General features: G+C 47.2%; 1 protein-coding gene across 1 annotated transcript; it reads left to right on the top strand.

Moving 5' to 3' along the window:
• Nucleotides 1-3,607: 3,607 nt before the first annotated feature.
• LOC311158889 (2-epi-5-epi-valiolone synthase-like) lies at nucleotides 3,608-10,425 on the top strand (the record flags this gene model as incomplete). Its single annotated transcript, XM_084214564.1, has 5 exons — nucleotides 3,608-3,780; nucleotides 6,073-6,706; nucleotides 8,078-8,311; nucleotides 8,945-9,197; nucleotides 10,286-10,425. 5 exons carry the CDS (start codon nucleotides 3,608-3,610, stop codon nucleotides 10,423-10,425), a joined length of 1,434 nt encoding a protein of 477 aa, XP_084070690.1.
• Between the last annotated feature and the right edge of the window lie 4,644 nt (nucleotides 10,426-15,069).

Raw genomic sequence — 15,069 nt, 5'->3', positions numbered from 1 at the left:
TTTGGTTCCCATTTTAGGGCTATCCTCCTCTCACCTTCCAGGCTCTAGACCTGTTTTGCAGCCCCAGCAATGCCTTCCAAAAGAGTCCCCCTTCCCAGCCAGGGCAGAGCACTGAACCTGATCCACCTGAACATTTTGCTGCCAGACTGTTTGGTGCTGCTGTGCCAAGCACTTTGGCAGGAGCTGCTCAGTGCTAAGCACCTGGAAATCCAGTCTGCTAAAGCCATCCTGAACAGCTCCAGCCATCATATTCACCAAAGCACTTTTGGCATTGAAAACAGCTTATCCCAAGCCTCACCTCTTTGCCTTAGTGTGTAAACCCATGTCCCAGCATAGGGCTTGTCATGGCCTGTCTGGGGACAGGGGTGGGTGGGCAGCGTGGCCAAAACCATGAGACATTGCAAGGGGCATGTCCCAGCAGAGCTCAGCCTGCTCAGACTTAGCCTCAGCATCCACAGTGCCAGAGCCTGCAGCAAAGCCAGCAGTGATGGCCTGGGGACAGGTAGGAGCTTAGGGATGCAGTGGGTGCATGATGAAGCAGCCAGAGAGGGGATGCTGCTGCTCATGGCATGAACCAGGGATCTAAACCCTGACTGAACTTCAGGGGAAAGCAAGGAAAATATACACGAGCTGGTGCATTTTCTACAGGTTCTACTGCTAGAAACTAAGTTGAAAAGCTGAATCTCCCCCCCAGTGCTCCATTAGGGAGAGAAATTATTTCTGAAAAAAGCATGACAGTCCATCAGAAATTAGTTACAGCCAAAGCTCTCTTGACATTGCAAGCGTCCACCACCCCACCATTCCTTTCTCCTGGGATTGTCCCGCTCCCTCCACTCCAGGTTCCTGCAAACCTATCTCCTGTGCTGAGCCTCTCTCCTCTCCCTGACAAACCCACCCTCTGCTCCTTGCTGCCAAGCCACAGAGCCTGCAGGCACCCTCTCCACGGGGAAGGTGGGGACCCAGGACTAGGGCATCACACGGTGTCCCCTCCTGTCACACTGCTCTCCTGGAGCTCCCCACCCCACACAGGGAGTTTACCTGAAGGGCTGTGCATGTTCTTTCTTGTCCCCTGGCCTCAGAGGATGCTGTGGTGGGTTTGCTGCCTCTGCAGAGCAGGAGATCGGTGCTTGGGTGCCCGGTGAGGGGACAAAGTCTCCTCCCTCAGTCACCAGGGCAGAGCCCCAGCCCTGGGGAGAGGCTGTGCGGGGAGGATGGCTCCAGGCTGGGGCTGCACCCTCCTGTCCCACCCCGAGCACAGGCAGCAGATGAGATCCAACAGCATCTGACATGAGAAAGGCACAACAAAAGAGCCGACTTTCAGTGCCTTTGCTTTACGCAAGAGTTCACATCCTGACCTTGGGAAGCTGCTGGCTCTCAAGAGAGTAATTGGCAGTTTCATAACCTTCTAGTTACATATCACAGACATGCCCCAGCTAAACCACAGGTATGAGCCCAAAAATGTCCCAGGACTCTGAACCCCAAATTGTCTACAAGGGGTCCTTAGCTACAAGGTCACCACTGCCCTGTACAGCCACACACTGGAGTAACCCCTGCTCTGGGGGCCAGGTCTCTGCACAGCTGGGGCAGGCACCAGTTGATCTGTGCCCCAAGAAAGGATCCCAGGAATGGACTGGCTGAGGGAGGCATCAGGAGCAAGCACTGGGAACATCCCAGGTAGCCAAAAGCCTGAGGTGGGCTGCAGCAGAATTGGGCAGAAAGGGCTGGTGAGGAATTAAAGCAAGGTCCTCAAAGAGTGTGTGATGGAGCCAAGGTGGGCTGGCCATCTCGTCTGCATTCAGATGAAACACAAACTGAAGGTAATGAGGAACTCTGGACTCCCCCATAACCAGAACAGCATCTGTCACCTCTGGGATGTATCACCCTGGGCCCATTCACTCAAGGACAGACTCAATGTACCTGTAAAGTGTGCAGAGAGAGCCCAGAGCAGGGGAGGTGAACAGGCTGGGAGAGCTCACACAGGGCTCTTGGCAGCCCCTCTGCAGGATGGAAGGTACAGAGACATGGCAGTCATTGGTGCTGGCAATCAGCTGGACTGTGGAAAGTTAATTTTTCAACTTCTCAAATGTAACAGAAGATATTTCATTGTCCCTAGAATAGAATAGGAAAGTATAAATAGAAAATAAGTAAATGCACACGATGAAAGAGTAAAAGAAAAGCAAATAAAAGAAGTCTCAATGCTGACTGTATTGTTATTAATAAAAACAAATAAATAAGATGAAAAAACCAGACCTACTGGCATTCCTAAGATTGTTCTATTTTATGATTTAGTAAACAACAAACTGCATTAGAATTGCAGTTCCTGCTGAAAGCAATAAAAATTGTATTTAGATTGGGAGTTAAAATTTCAGACGAGCATTTGGTAAACAGGCTATGAGCTTTAGTGTGCCATCTAAAGGGCACTAGCTTTAAGGTGACTTTGGGAAAGTTGTTTCACTTCTGAGACTCTATTTTCTTCTTCTTCTACAAAATGGGGTTAACAGCCTGTCCTCTTTAAAAAGCACTTTGCCATCTGGAGATGAAGCCAGCAGTGAGGACTGGAGTCAGGAGTTAGGCACTTCTTGGAGCAGGGCTACATGGCTTTGGAGATTTTTCTTGTAACTTTTTCTCAATATTAATTTTGAGATAGATGAAGGTTCCAAAGTGATTTTGGCTGCAATTAAGCCTTCAAAGCAATGACACAGTGTTGTCCAATGGGTTCTTTAAGACTCATTTTTTTCCTGCCTCTGCTTTTACATCTGATTTTGGTTTTCTTGATCTTTGTTTCTGAACAAGGACAGCTTTCAGAAACGCAGTTGAGAAGGTGGCAAAGACAGGTTTGTGCCTTCAGGCACTGCTGGTGAAATCAAAGGGAGATCTTCCTGTGCTCAGCACACAGAGCTGTATGCCAAGGGAATACTTTGTGTGGCAACCTGAGCCTGGGGCCCTCCAAAAGCCCCAGCTGGAAGATCACATGGAAAAGTGAATTGTGCATCCCCCAGTCACGTGGGGATCAAAACCCAGCTCATGCCCCAAACAGCCCTTCAGGAGATAAATGCTCTCTGATAATTTTTTTAAACCCACCATAAAAGCAAAAATATCTATTATATATATAGTTTTCTTCCTCAATTCAAGAAAATCCCAGGAATGTGAACTCAAAAGAGGTTTAACCAGCTGGTATTGATCCCCATGCTTCTGCTCCTGTCTCATCCCATAAGAGCAGGTAGAGCTGCAGCCAGATCAGAGGCTCTGCTCAGCAAAGGAGGTTTCTGAATGATGTGAAGAATCACACAAACCGCCTTTCATAACTTTAAATTTGCTGTAGGGCATCATGTTGGAAGTTAATGTATGCACTTCTATTGTACATCTTAAGCATTATAAAACCAGCTGATTACACAACCCCATCCTGGTAGTCGCACGTGTCTTCAAACATTCCTGCCACCCCTCACATGCATCCCAGATTAGGTAATCTCAGTTTTGTAATTAGTCTCTCACATGGAGACAAGACCTCCCCTCCCGATGCCTGGTCAACCTGCAGCCTTTAAAAAGCACCTCAAAAGCACCCAATGATGGGAGATCTCTGGGTAGGGAGATTTCACCTTCTGGAAGCATGCTGGTGACAGAAGAGGCGTGTGCTGCAGCAGTCCCAGGAGCCACCATGCCCCAGGAGCCCCAGCAGACAGATTTCCAGCTGGTAAGAGTCAAGAGCACATGGAGCCGCATCAAGAAAGGAGAAGCCCTCTCCAACGACGAGGAGGAAGTCACCCTCTCTGAGGCAACAATGTGAGTATAGGAAGGAGCCTGTGTTGCTCTGGCCAGGCAAACTGGGCGGTCTTCTTGGTGGGATGGAAAAACAGTCTTGGGTGCCATGGCGGCTTCAACCCGCAATGACAGAATGACAGAATTAGAGAGTAGTTCAGGCTAGAAGGGATCATTGAAGGTCATCTAATCCAAACCCCTGAGATGGGCAGGGACACCTTCCACTAGACCAGGGCGCTCCAAGCCCCATTCAATCTGACCTAGTGTACAAACCTGGGAACATGTCTAGGGAACATGGACACTATTGCAGCACGGGGGGTTGTAGTGCTCCTTGACACAGCTCGGAGTTACAGAGGGAATTTTATCAACAGCCTCCATTTTTGTAGAGAGGAATTTTCTTTAAACTTCTGAAAAGCTTACGCAGGGACATCTGTGTGCTGCACTTGGGCTCATTTTCTCCATTTCTGCGAAAATTCAATCTGTGTGTGCGCAAAATCTCACGCCGAGGCATGGGAGACAGATGGGTTTATAGAGGTGGTTGCAGACAAATGAAATGGGTAGGTGGGAAAAATAAACTGTCACTGACAGGAGCAAAACCCTTAACACATCCCTCAAACTGCAGAAGTCACCTAATGCTGCTTCAGATAGAGCAAAGACAAAACTTTCCCCCAGGGATACACACAGCTCTTTGCTGATAGTACATCTCTCCAGTTAATTATCTTTTAATTACAACATACTCCTTCTCACAAGCACATGGAGCTCCGTTCATGATGCAGATCTTTTTTAATACAGTTCTCTTCTGCATGTCAGAAGATTTCCAGCCTTTGTCATGCTCAGATTCTAATGGCACAAGTCTAACCCTTTTCTGAGGCAGGTCAGAGGGACCTTTACCAGTTCTGGCAGTGACTGTACATGAGCATCACCCAGGCAGAGCTGCAGCAGGTAGAGCAGGACTTTGGCAGACCCAAAAACAGCCTGATGGACCTCAGTAATAGAACGATGAACGTAGGGCCCAAGAACACTCAGAAAACACCTCAGCTGATATATGCTCCCACAAGGGCATGTTCAGCCCCAAATTCCCTCTGATTTTCGTAGAGCAGAGGGGTTGCAATGGGTATTGGTTGTACCATCTAGCACCCAAAGCTGATTCCACCAAATAAAACTCCAAACCATCCTGTCTCTTAGAAGAGTCACACACCAGAGATGAATGCACATGGAGTTAAGTTCAACTATAAGATGGTGCACTGAAATGTACACAACAATGCTTTTTCTGATACCATATTTGAAAAGCCCAGAAGAAATTTTCTGGAAGGTATAAATCCTCACTGGTTTTCTTTAACAGCTATGGAGTTTAAGAGATTAGAGATTTTAAAAGTTTAAAACTTAGAGACAATTTGGTAAAGAAAGCAGAGAAGCATCTATTTTGACCTCTAAGTGAATGTTCAGGCATGTGAAAAGAAATCAGGCATGTAGGGAAATCTGATTATCCAATGAATATCACAGAAACTAATTTTTCACCAAAATGCAGCTCAAAAAACAGTCTTATATAAAATACATCTTCCTATTTCCTTCTGCCTGTTTTTTTTTCTTTTTTGATTCCCAACTTGTTTTTTCCCTGGTTTGCCCATCCCACAGAAGGAAGGGGTTGTAGGGCTGTGTTTTTCATTGGTTTAGATAGATAACTAATTTTGGCTTTTATTTACCCTTGAAAACTCAAGTGTGGAAATGTTTCCCAACGCCCAAATAATTTTATTTCCCTCTCCAGGAGAACTTCCTAGTCTATCACACCTATTTCGATGTAGAGATCTGCTAGCTCAACCAAGGCATTGTAGAAACACTGGTCTGAATGGAGATGTGTGGCTTTGTATAGACAGACAGGAATAAACTAACTCCTACCAACCAGATACACCATCAGAGGATGATTCTTCCATGAATGTGGAAAATTTTGGCAACCTCTTCTCTTCCCCACTCCCTTTCTGAAAGCTGAGGTGGTTGGGCTGGCTCATTCTTTATGGGTTTTTAACTTCTAGCATGAAAAACATGTCCCAGCCCTTCCAGACAGTATCTTTTTAATGCTGCGTAGGAATTCAGACATTTAACTCTTTACTTAGACCTCAGAGAACTTCTCCATTAATAAAATTGCTGAGCCCTGACACCCATGAGTTGTCCCATCTTCACAGCCCCATGTTTCTGCAGTGCATGGGCTGGAGACTCCACATTCCTTATCTCCCAGCAATATCCTTAAACTAGTTCAGACATGCAAAGATCAAGCTAGGAATATAGTGATTTCAAACCATGTTTTCTGATCCTTGCCAGAGGTGAGTGCATCTCCGAAGGTGGGATTTCCTGGACCATTGAAGCTCCCATCTATTTTTGCTACAAAGTGGTAGAAACATACAACATCCTGGAGCCCTCTAACACCACTCTGCTCTGGGGTCACATCACTGACCCCCAGCAAATAGAGCTGGCCACAGCCAGCAAGAGGAAACTGCGACGCTTCATTGTCATAGACGAAGTCGTTGACAAACTTTACGGCTCCAAAGTCAGAGAATACTTCGAAGAGAACAGCGTCCAGCACAAAATCCTCGCCCTGCCGACCACTGAGGAAACAAAATCCATGGACTTGGTGTTGAACATCTTGCATGAGGTCCAGAGCTTCAGTCTTGACCGGCGCACGGAGCCCATCATTGCCATCGGCGGGGGCGTATGCCTGGACATCGTCGGCCTCGCCGCGTCGCTCTACAGGAGACGCACCCCCTACATTCGGGTCCCCACCACCCTCCTCTCCTACGTGGATGCCAGCGTGGGGGCCAAGAATGGGGTGAACTTTCTGCAGTGTAAGAACAAGCTCGGGGGCTACACCCCCCCCGTGGCGAGTTTCCTGGACAGGTCCTTCCTCCAGAGCATCCCTCGGCGACACATCTCCAATGGCCTCGGGGAAATCTTAAAGGTATGAACTTTTGCAGGTGCAGTTTTCAAAATTGAAAAGTTATACAATGGTTTGGGTTGGAAGGGACCTTTGGATGTTACCAAATCCAATCCCCCTGTGATGAGCAAGGATACCTTTCACTAGGTAAGGTTACGCAAAGCCCCATCCAACATGTTCTTGAGTATTTCCAGGAATGGGGCATCTACCAGTCCCTGGAAAAATCATTCCAGGGTTTCATTACCCCTGTTGTGAAAAATTTCTTCCTCACAATTAGCCTGAATGTATCTTCTTTCAGTTTAAACCACTATCTCTGTTCTAGCACAACAGACCCTACTAAAAATCTGTCCTCATCTTTCTTACCCCTTTTAAGTATTGGAAAGTAAAATTTCCAGAAGCATCCATGGCATTGTATAAACAACTTAGAGGAATCAAGGTGGGCCATCAAGGGTGCATGAGGAATTTAACTCTCATTGAGTCTATATACAGTCTTTTTACAGCTGCTAAATTTGTCAGAACATCCCTTACACTCAGTGTCCAGTACTAACCCTGCAGAGGAAACTTCAAAACTCACAGAAACAGCAAAAACTCACAGGAGACACGGCAAAACCAGGGAAGAAAAGCTTCATCTATCCATTGAGGCTGATCTGTAGCACTCTGTAATGAACTCCTGGCAGAGAATCTGAAGCTCATTATGCTGGGGATTAATAATCTGCAAGATCATTTGCACCTACCTCAGTGGGTATGTCGAGTGTGGTCAATCAATCTCCTGCGAGGCAAATTCTACTTCTAAAATTACCTGGAAAGTACTCAGTAAATGGCTTTATGTCTGGAGAGCTTTAGAAACTTTTGATAAAGCAGAGTTCAAGCTATTAAAGTGTATTAGAGATGAGTTCATCAACTGCAATTTTCAGTGCTTGCACAGTGAGAAATCCCCAGGAGATCTGGAGGTTTCTGGCAGGCACTGTGAAACCCTCAGGTCACCACGCCAGGGCTGGGGCTAATACATGAGTCAGAGAGGTAAAAGATATGTCCTTCTGACAAGGACATCACTTCTAAACCCTCATATTCTCTATACTGCAGTGTTTTCCCTCCTTTCATTGCCCTAAGAGCAACTCCAAGGTGGTGGTCCCCACCGCCCAGTCCCTGTCCTGGGGATGGCCACTCTCCAGTCCCAAGTTTCCTTCCAGGCACGCAAATAACCAAAGCTCATTACAAACCACCGGCTGGGCCATGGGAGCATGTAGCAAGCTCCCAACACAGGCAGAGCTGCCCAGCAGCAGGGGAACTAGTGTATAATGTGTTATTGCAGTCCAACCTACTGAAACACTCACGTTTCCAACAGCACATACAAGTACCAGACAATTATCCTTAATTATCTCTTCTTTGTCCCAGATGGCCCTCATGAAACACAAAGGGCTGTTTGACCTGCTCAAGAACCATGGAAAATACCTACTGGACACCAAGTTCCAGTCCTGCAACAGCTTTGCTCACCATGGGGATGCTGCACTGCAGACCACCAGGATTGCCATTGAAACCATGCTGGAAGAGCTGGCTCCCAACCTCTGGGAGGATGACCTGGACAGACTGGTTGATTTTGGCCACCTTATTAGCCCAGAGCTGGAAATGGTGAGTGACAGACTTTATATTGCAATATCCCCTTAGAGAACAAAATAAAAAAAATTCAATAGGCTTCATGAAAACCTTGTGAAAAGGAGTTGAAACTCCAGATTTGCACATGCTAGGTCACCCAACACACCAGCCTGATGTCAAAGGGACTCCTTCTCCTGCCCCATTTTTCCCACACCTCCACACATTTCCAATTCAGACCTCGATCCAGTGGTTGCTTCTTACTGTTCTCTTAGTGAAGCTCAAAGAAAACCAGATTGCAGTGAAGCCACTGGACACCACCAACATGATGATGTTGTATTGCTGTATTGCTGGGGAGAAATTGCCACTGACGAATGAGGGGGACAGTACATCTTATCCATTATCCAGAGCCCATCCCTCCATCTCATGGTGCTCTATCAGTGATTTAGATGGGAGGAGAATTAGATCCTAGATCCCTATGGGAGATTTTAGCTGCGATTAATCACGTGCAAAACAGATCATCCTAGCAACCCATAAATCACAAGACGCCAACATCCAGCAACCGCAGTGACTCAAATGTCGACTTGCAGGGACACTTTTAGCAATAAACCCCACTTGTTTCCTATCTGCCACCCCAAACCTGTTGTGCCACCCACCTTTGCTGTGCCACAGAGGGTTTTGCCGTCGCTGATGCACGGGGAAGCCGTGAACATCGACATGGCCTTCATGACGTACGTGGCCCACGCACGCGGGCTGCTGGCCGCCGAGGACAAGGAGCAGATCCTGCAGTGCATGCGGGGCCTGGAGCTGCCAGTCTGGCACGGCGGCTGCAGCTGGGCCCTCATCCAGAGAGCCCTGCGGGAGCGCCTCAAGCACAGCGGGGGACAGCTGCGGATGCCCCTGCCCACCGGCCTCGGCGTGGCAGGTACGGCCTGAGGGACCCGGGGAGCCCCCGGCACCCTGAGGGGACACTCATCTGATTCATTTTGTGAAGGGAAGTGCACTGCTCTGCCCACCAGGCTCTGAGACCCCCAAGGGGACACTTGGCCCCCCAAGGGGACACTTAACTAATTCATTTTGCAAAGGGAAATGCACTGCTCTGCCCACCGGCCTCAGCATGGCAGGTACGGGGGACCCGGGGAGCCCCCGGCACCCTGAGGGGACACTTATCCCATTCATTTTGCAAGGAGAAATGCACTGCTCTGCCCACCGGGCTCTGAGAGACCCCGGGGAGCCCCCCGAGGGGACACTTGGCCCCCTAAGGGGACATTTAATAATTCATTTTGCAAAGGGAAATGCATTGCCCTGCCCACAGGCCTCGGCGTGGCAGGTACGGCCTGAGGGACCCCAGGGAGCCCCTCGAGGGGACACTTGGCAGGCAGCGACAGCCTGGGAAATGCGCTCTGTGGTTTACAGTAATGCATCTGGCAGGCAGTGAACGCCTGGGAAATGTGCTCTGTGGTTTGCAGTCGTACATTTCTTGCGCTCTTTTTTGCATCTCGGTAAACGCCTCGAGAGACAGGGTCCCTCCTGTGTACAGACCCCAGAACTCTGTTAAGGACTGATGTCTAATTAATTGCATTATGATTAACCTGTTCATTTTGCAAAGGGAAATGCATCGCTCTGGCAGAAAAACCAGCAAGGGGAAAAGAGAAAAACAATTATTTCTGCTATACTTGAAAATATTTTTTAAATATCCTTGGCAAAAGGAACTTAATTTTTTACTGCGCCTAGAAATAATATTTGCAAACTAAATAATATCTGTTCAATATCAGGGATGAAATACCCATAAGATTTAAAAATAAAAGCTAACCAGCCCCTAACACAGAAGCAATGCATGGTACCAGGTTGTGATCTCTGCCATCTCTTTCCTTTTCACACCAGTTCCATGAAGCTCAGTCTCCACACACAAGACGAAAGGCTCTCACAAACTGGAGTGACTGCCACAATCAGCGTGTGCAGGCAGGAAAAGCTCCCCTGGATGCCCTATTAACTACAACTCTTATTTTCCAGACATATTCAATGACACCAGTGAAGAGACCCTGGAAAGAGCATATGAGCTGTGGGTCAAGGACTGCAAGATGGGGCTGGAGAAAGAGCTGCAAGTCCAAGGTGACAGTCCTGCCCCAAGCCTCAGCTGTTTGCCACTGTAAGGCAGCAGGCAGAACTGAATTTTGAACAAGATAAATCCAGAAGCACCTGTGACACTGCATACACTCCAGACCTGTGTGGAACAAGCAGAACATTGGCATCTGTTGTGATTTGCCTTTTTCAATTGCTTTGTTTGAAAGGGAATCTATTATTGCTGAAGGAGCGATCACTCACAAGTGAAACCACAGAGTGCCAGTAGTGTAGTTCATAGCAAATGGTCTTCTTTCAGGGAAAGTGACCAGGATTATTCATTATTTAGTTAATCCAAGCTGATAACTGCGATGGCCTTTGCCACTGGTGTCCCACCATTGCTTGTGCTTGGTATAGCTGGCTCATAGACCATGGTATGGCACCATGCAAAATTCCTACGCTATATAAAATATTTCAAGTAGGTTATCACCTTCATTGGTCATTCTTTTTCTTCTTGGTGTTCTTCTTGTTTTCTCTCATTCAAAAGAGCAAAACCAAGAAGCTCTTCTGCCAGTCTTTGCACCCAGTATAAGGGAGTGACACACTCTAATTAGAGGCACCATCACAAGTCACAGATCAGTAAATATTGCTGCTGTGGAGCACGTGGGGACTGTCTCCTGGCAGTATGGCAGCCCTTTGTTTTGGGACTCTCAGATACTGAGGACATGCTGGCAAGTCTCTTCTTGCTGCCCAAATGTTTGTGGTGGTTTCACTTTGTAACCCCTGCAAGCCACGGGGGTGACAAACATGGCAGAGTTTGCAGCAGTGCTGCCTAAAAACAAAGCTGGGCTCCTGGCAATACTGCAGAACCCCCTGGTGTCCCCACATCTGCCACAGGGCTCCTCCTACGTGCCAGACCCTGGCTTCTTTCCCATCTCAGCCTTTTCTAAATAGATAAGGCCAGCTGGGGAAAGCCAAGAGAAATTAGAGGACTCCAAGCAAGTTCATCAGCTTCAGTGTCATATCTCAGGATCCTGGCAGACTCAGAGCAGATTATATAATGGATGCTGATGGTGGAAAATGTAAAAGTCATGCCATCCTTCTCCCTGGGGGTCTAATCAAAGGAATTGCAGTCAACAAACAACCTTTGAATTATTTACAACATTATTTGTTTTTTCCTCTGGTGTTTTTGTCCTACACCAGTTTGTGATGATGTGCTGGCTTCTGTTTTGCTGAAGTAATAAAAGCTACTTAAATTGAAAAACTTTTGAACTAATGATTGCATTGCTGCCCACAGTGTGCACCTGAGTACTTTTGCACGTGCCTAAAAGACACAGACTGGAGAAGTGCAGCATAGAGCTGACATAATAAATCCCTTTTCCTCTTGAGCCTGGAGAGGAGGTGCTTGCCTAAAACTACACAGAAAGCCCCGCTCAGCCTTCTCCAGAGCAGTGCATCTCCAGTTTCAGGACAGGGTTTCACACAGATGGTACCAGCTTACCAAGGAGCTTTAAGCACATCCTCAGAGCCACAACTTCTTAAAAATAAACTCATAATTCCCAGAGTTAAATAAGCTGGGGCTGAGGATATCAGTGAACTTGTCTCCTTTTTCCAGACCATCAAACACAGGCTCATTCAGTGAGTTTCTGACAGCAGCCACTGTGTGGGGAGAGCATCCCTGCTTCTCTCAGGGATCCACCAGCTTTGCTAGGACAGGGACAGTGCAACAGGAGAGCAGGTGAGGACCCGTGAGTGTCTGAAGGAAGGAGCCAGAGGATGGAGCAAGCTCTGCTCAGTGGTGCCCAGCAACAGGACAAGAGGACACAAGCAGAAACTGATACAGAGAAAGTTTCACCTGAACTTGAGGAAGAACTTTGCTGTGCAGTGACTGTGCACAGGAACAGACTGTCCAGAGAGGGTGTGGAGTCTCCCTCACTGGGGATATTCCAGAACTGTCTGGGCACAGTCTTGTGCTCTGGGATGACCCTAATCAAGCAGAGAGGTTGGACCAGATGACCAACTGGGGTCTCTTCCAACCTGAAATATTCCATGACCCCAACTTTTTGGGAGTATGAGAGAGCCTCAGGGACAGCAGTCTGAGGGGCAAAGGTGCTGAGAGCCATTTAATGTTGTGCTTACAATGACCACCTGGGCACACTCACAAATGGTCCTCCTCCTCTCCAGCAGCTGTGTGGGCCATTTTTCCATTTTTCACACCAGATAACCTAGAAATGAATGAAGCACAGGATTATCACCTGCCCAAGTCAGTGTCCTGCAGCACAGTGTCCTGCTCCCATCTACCTCTGTGGAGGAGGTACAATACAAACATCAACTTGAGTTATTTTAAATGTCCTGGGAGAGACTCTCAGGAGCCAAGAGGCATTTGGAACTCCATTTCCAGGGAAAGCCAAGGTGCAGCTTAGCAGGGTTGAGGTGAGCTGAACTAAAAAGAGTCATAAAAGCACATTAAAAGCCCAGCATCCAGGGCCAATGTGTTATTGGTGACAGTGACCTGGCTGTGGGTCACCTACCAGCCATTCCCCCACGTTGGCTTTGCCTCTGCCTTCAGAAGACAGTGGTTGTGTCTGTGACAACAAATCCAAGGAGCTGAAGCACAATTAGGATTGAAAAGTGAACACATGATTATTATTTTTTTTACCCTCCCTTCTGCTGTGGGTGACAGAACACAATCAGCCCCTGACGTGCTTGGTTGCTTGGTAGCAGACAGGCACATTTTTAATTACATATTAAAATATGCTAAAGAACATAAAACGGCTGCGTGACTAATATGTGTGTATCAAGAAAGGCACATGACAGCAGCAAAATTGCTTCAGTGTCTGATAAAAAGTGCCTTTGCCAGGCTTGTCATCAAAAGATCAAGAGAAAGGGGTGGAAAGTATTATTAACAAAACAGTGACTTTTTAAAATACCCCTCATTGTTTGAGGTGCATTTTTTTTTAATGTCTAGCATGGATTTAATTCTTTTCCATTTATTCAGCATTGATTTAGTTCCTACTTTTTCAAACAGAACTATTATATTAGACCTAAGATCTCTGCTTATTATCTTAGGATGCATTACTCCAAAGAGAAAAGTAGAAAGTCCCAGCTGGGTCCTTGCAGTGCAAGTTCTTCATGGATCTGTTTGAACAAAATTACTTTAGTGGTCAGAGAATACAAAGTTATTTTATTATTTACAAGTGCTGATGTAATTTCTTTTGCAACACCCTGCTCTATAAAATGCTTTTCAGCAGGGAAAAAAGAAGAGGAATATTAATAAAGTCTCAACCCAAACCAGTCTATGACTCTGTGGTTCTGGAATGCATAAAGGAGTATTGAAGCAGCAATCACTCATGCCCAGTGAACAGCAGCATTCAGTGTACTCAGTGTAAAATGAGGATAAGACAAAAGGTCTTGAAGACGTTAAAAGATTTTGACTAAATGTATTTGAAGTGGCTAAAGAAACAGTGCTGAACACAAGAGCAATGCCCCGTTCCTCATACAGCACCTGCTCCCTCGCTGTGTGCCTGCCTGCCTGGAGCTGATACCCCTGGTGCGAATTACACGCTGCACTCACAGAAAATCTGCAAACGACATCAGTGAATCACAACTCGCCTTGGAGCAGAGGGGGTTTGCCGGGATGGAGCCGCCGGGATGGAGAGCAGGAATCCACGCCTGGTGGGTCTGTGCTGGGAAGGACACAGCCCCACAAGAGTGTGCTGTTCCCCACTCTTTTAATCCAAGTCTAACTCCTGCTGCAGCCACAGGCACACGGAAGGAAAGCCAGAGGGAGCAGGGAGCTCTGGAGAGACCCTGCTCAACAGCAAGAGAGCAGGCAAAGTGTTTGAGCAGGACCAAAGTCCACAGAGCCGTGTGCTCCATCCACCAAACCCTGCTTTGAGAAAGCACCCTCAATACGGACATCAACCCCATGGTGACATATATATACACATATATATATACATACATGTGTGTGTATATATATATATGTTAAAGAACAATTTATATTTACACACTTTGCACATAAATATTGCATATAAATATTTTTATGCCCTCCTGACCATAGCAGCCTTCTCATTTCCTTGCACAGCACTAATACAAAGGAGTGTGTCACAGGAACCATCACCTCCCTCTGTAATGCAGAGCACAGCCCCTGTTAAGAGCATCACTCCCAGAAACTGAGCTGGAAAAGGAGCAGTTTCAAGGAAGGGTGAAGCTCAGGTCACAGGCAAAGGCAAAGGCGTTGCTCAGTGCACACACATTTGCCTTGTGAGCCAGCATCCTGTCAAGCCTCATTGGTTTTAATAACTCAGGAACACTTTTCCAAGCCATTCCCCTGCAATTTTAAACAAGTGTATTTCAAAGGAGCTGGAACAACAGTGTAGGACAACCTTCAGGGCTGGGACCACCCTCAGACTGGAGAGCAGAAGGAGTAGCACTGCTGAACCCAAGGCAGAGCCATCACCACCTCCCTCCTGCCATCAGGAGCCGCTGGGCTCCCAGGTCTCCTGGAAAGGAAAGCACAATGACGTGACACGGTGGCAGTGTCCTGCTGTGCCACCACACAGCTGAGCCCTTCAGCATCCTCCAGCCTGGATGTGGAGATTCCAGTGAAACAGACCACACCAGGCACAGCTGGACTTACTTTTAAAATCCCCTTTCTTACTCTGTGCTGAATTTTTCAGGCTTGTCCAACACAACTGAAAAGGCTTCTAAGCAGAGCTGCCACCAATTCTTTA

Source organism: Fringilla coelebs (assembly GCF_963513975.1).
Source record: "Fringilla coelebs genome assembly, chromosome: 13".
Taxonomy (NCBI): Eukaryota; Metazoa; Chordata; class Aves; order Passeriformes; family Fringillidae; genus Fringilla; species Fringilla coelebs.
The sequence above is the reverse complement of the archived record's forward strand: the minus strand, read 5'-3'. Positions and strand labels throughout refer to the sequence as shown.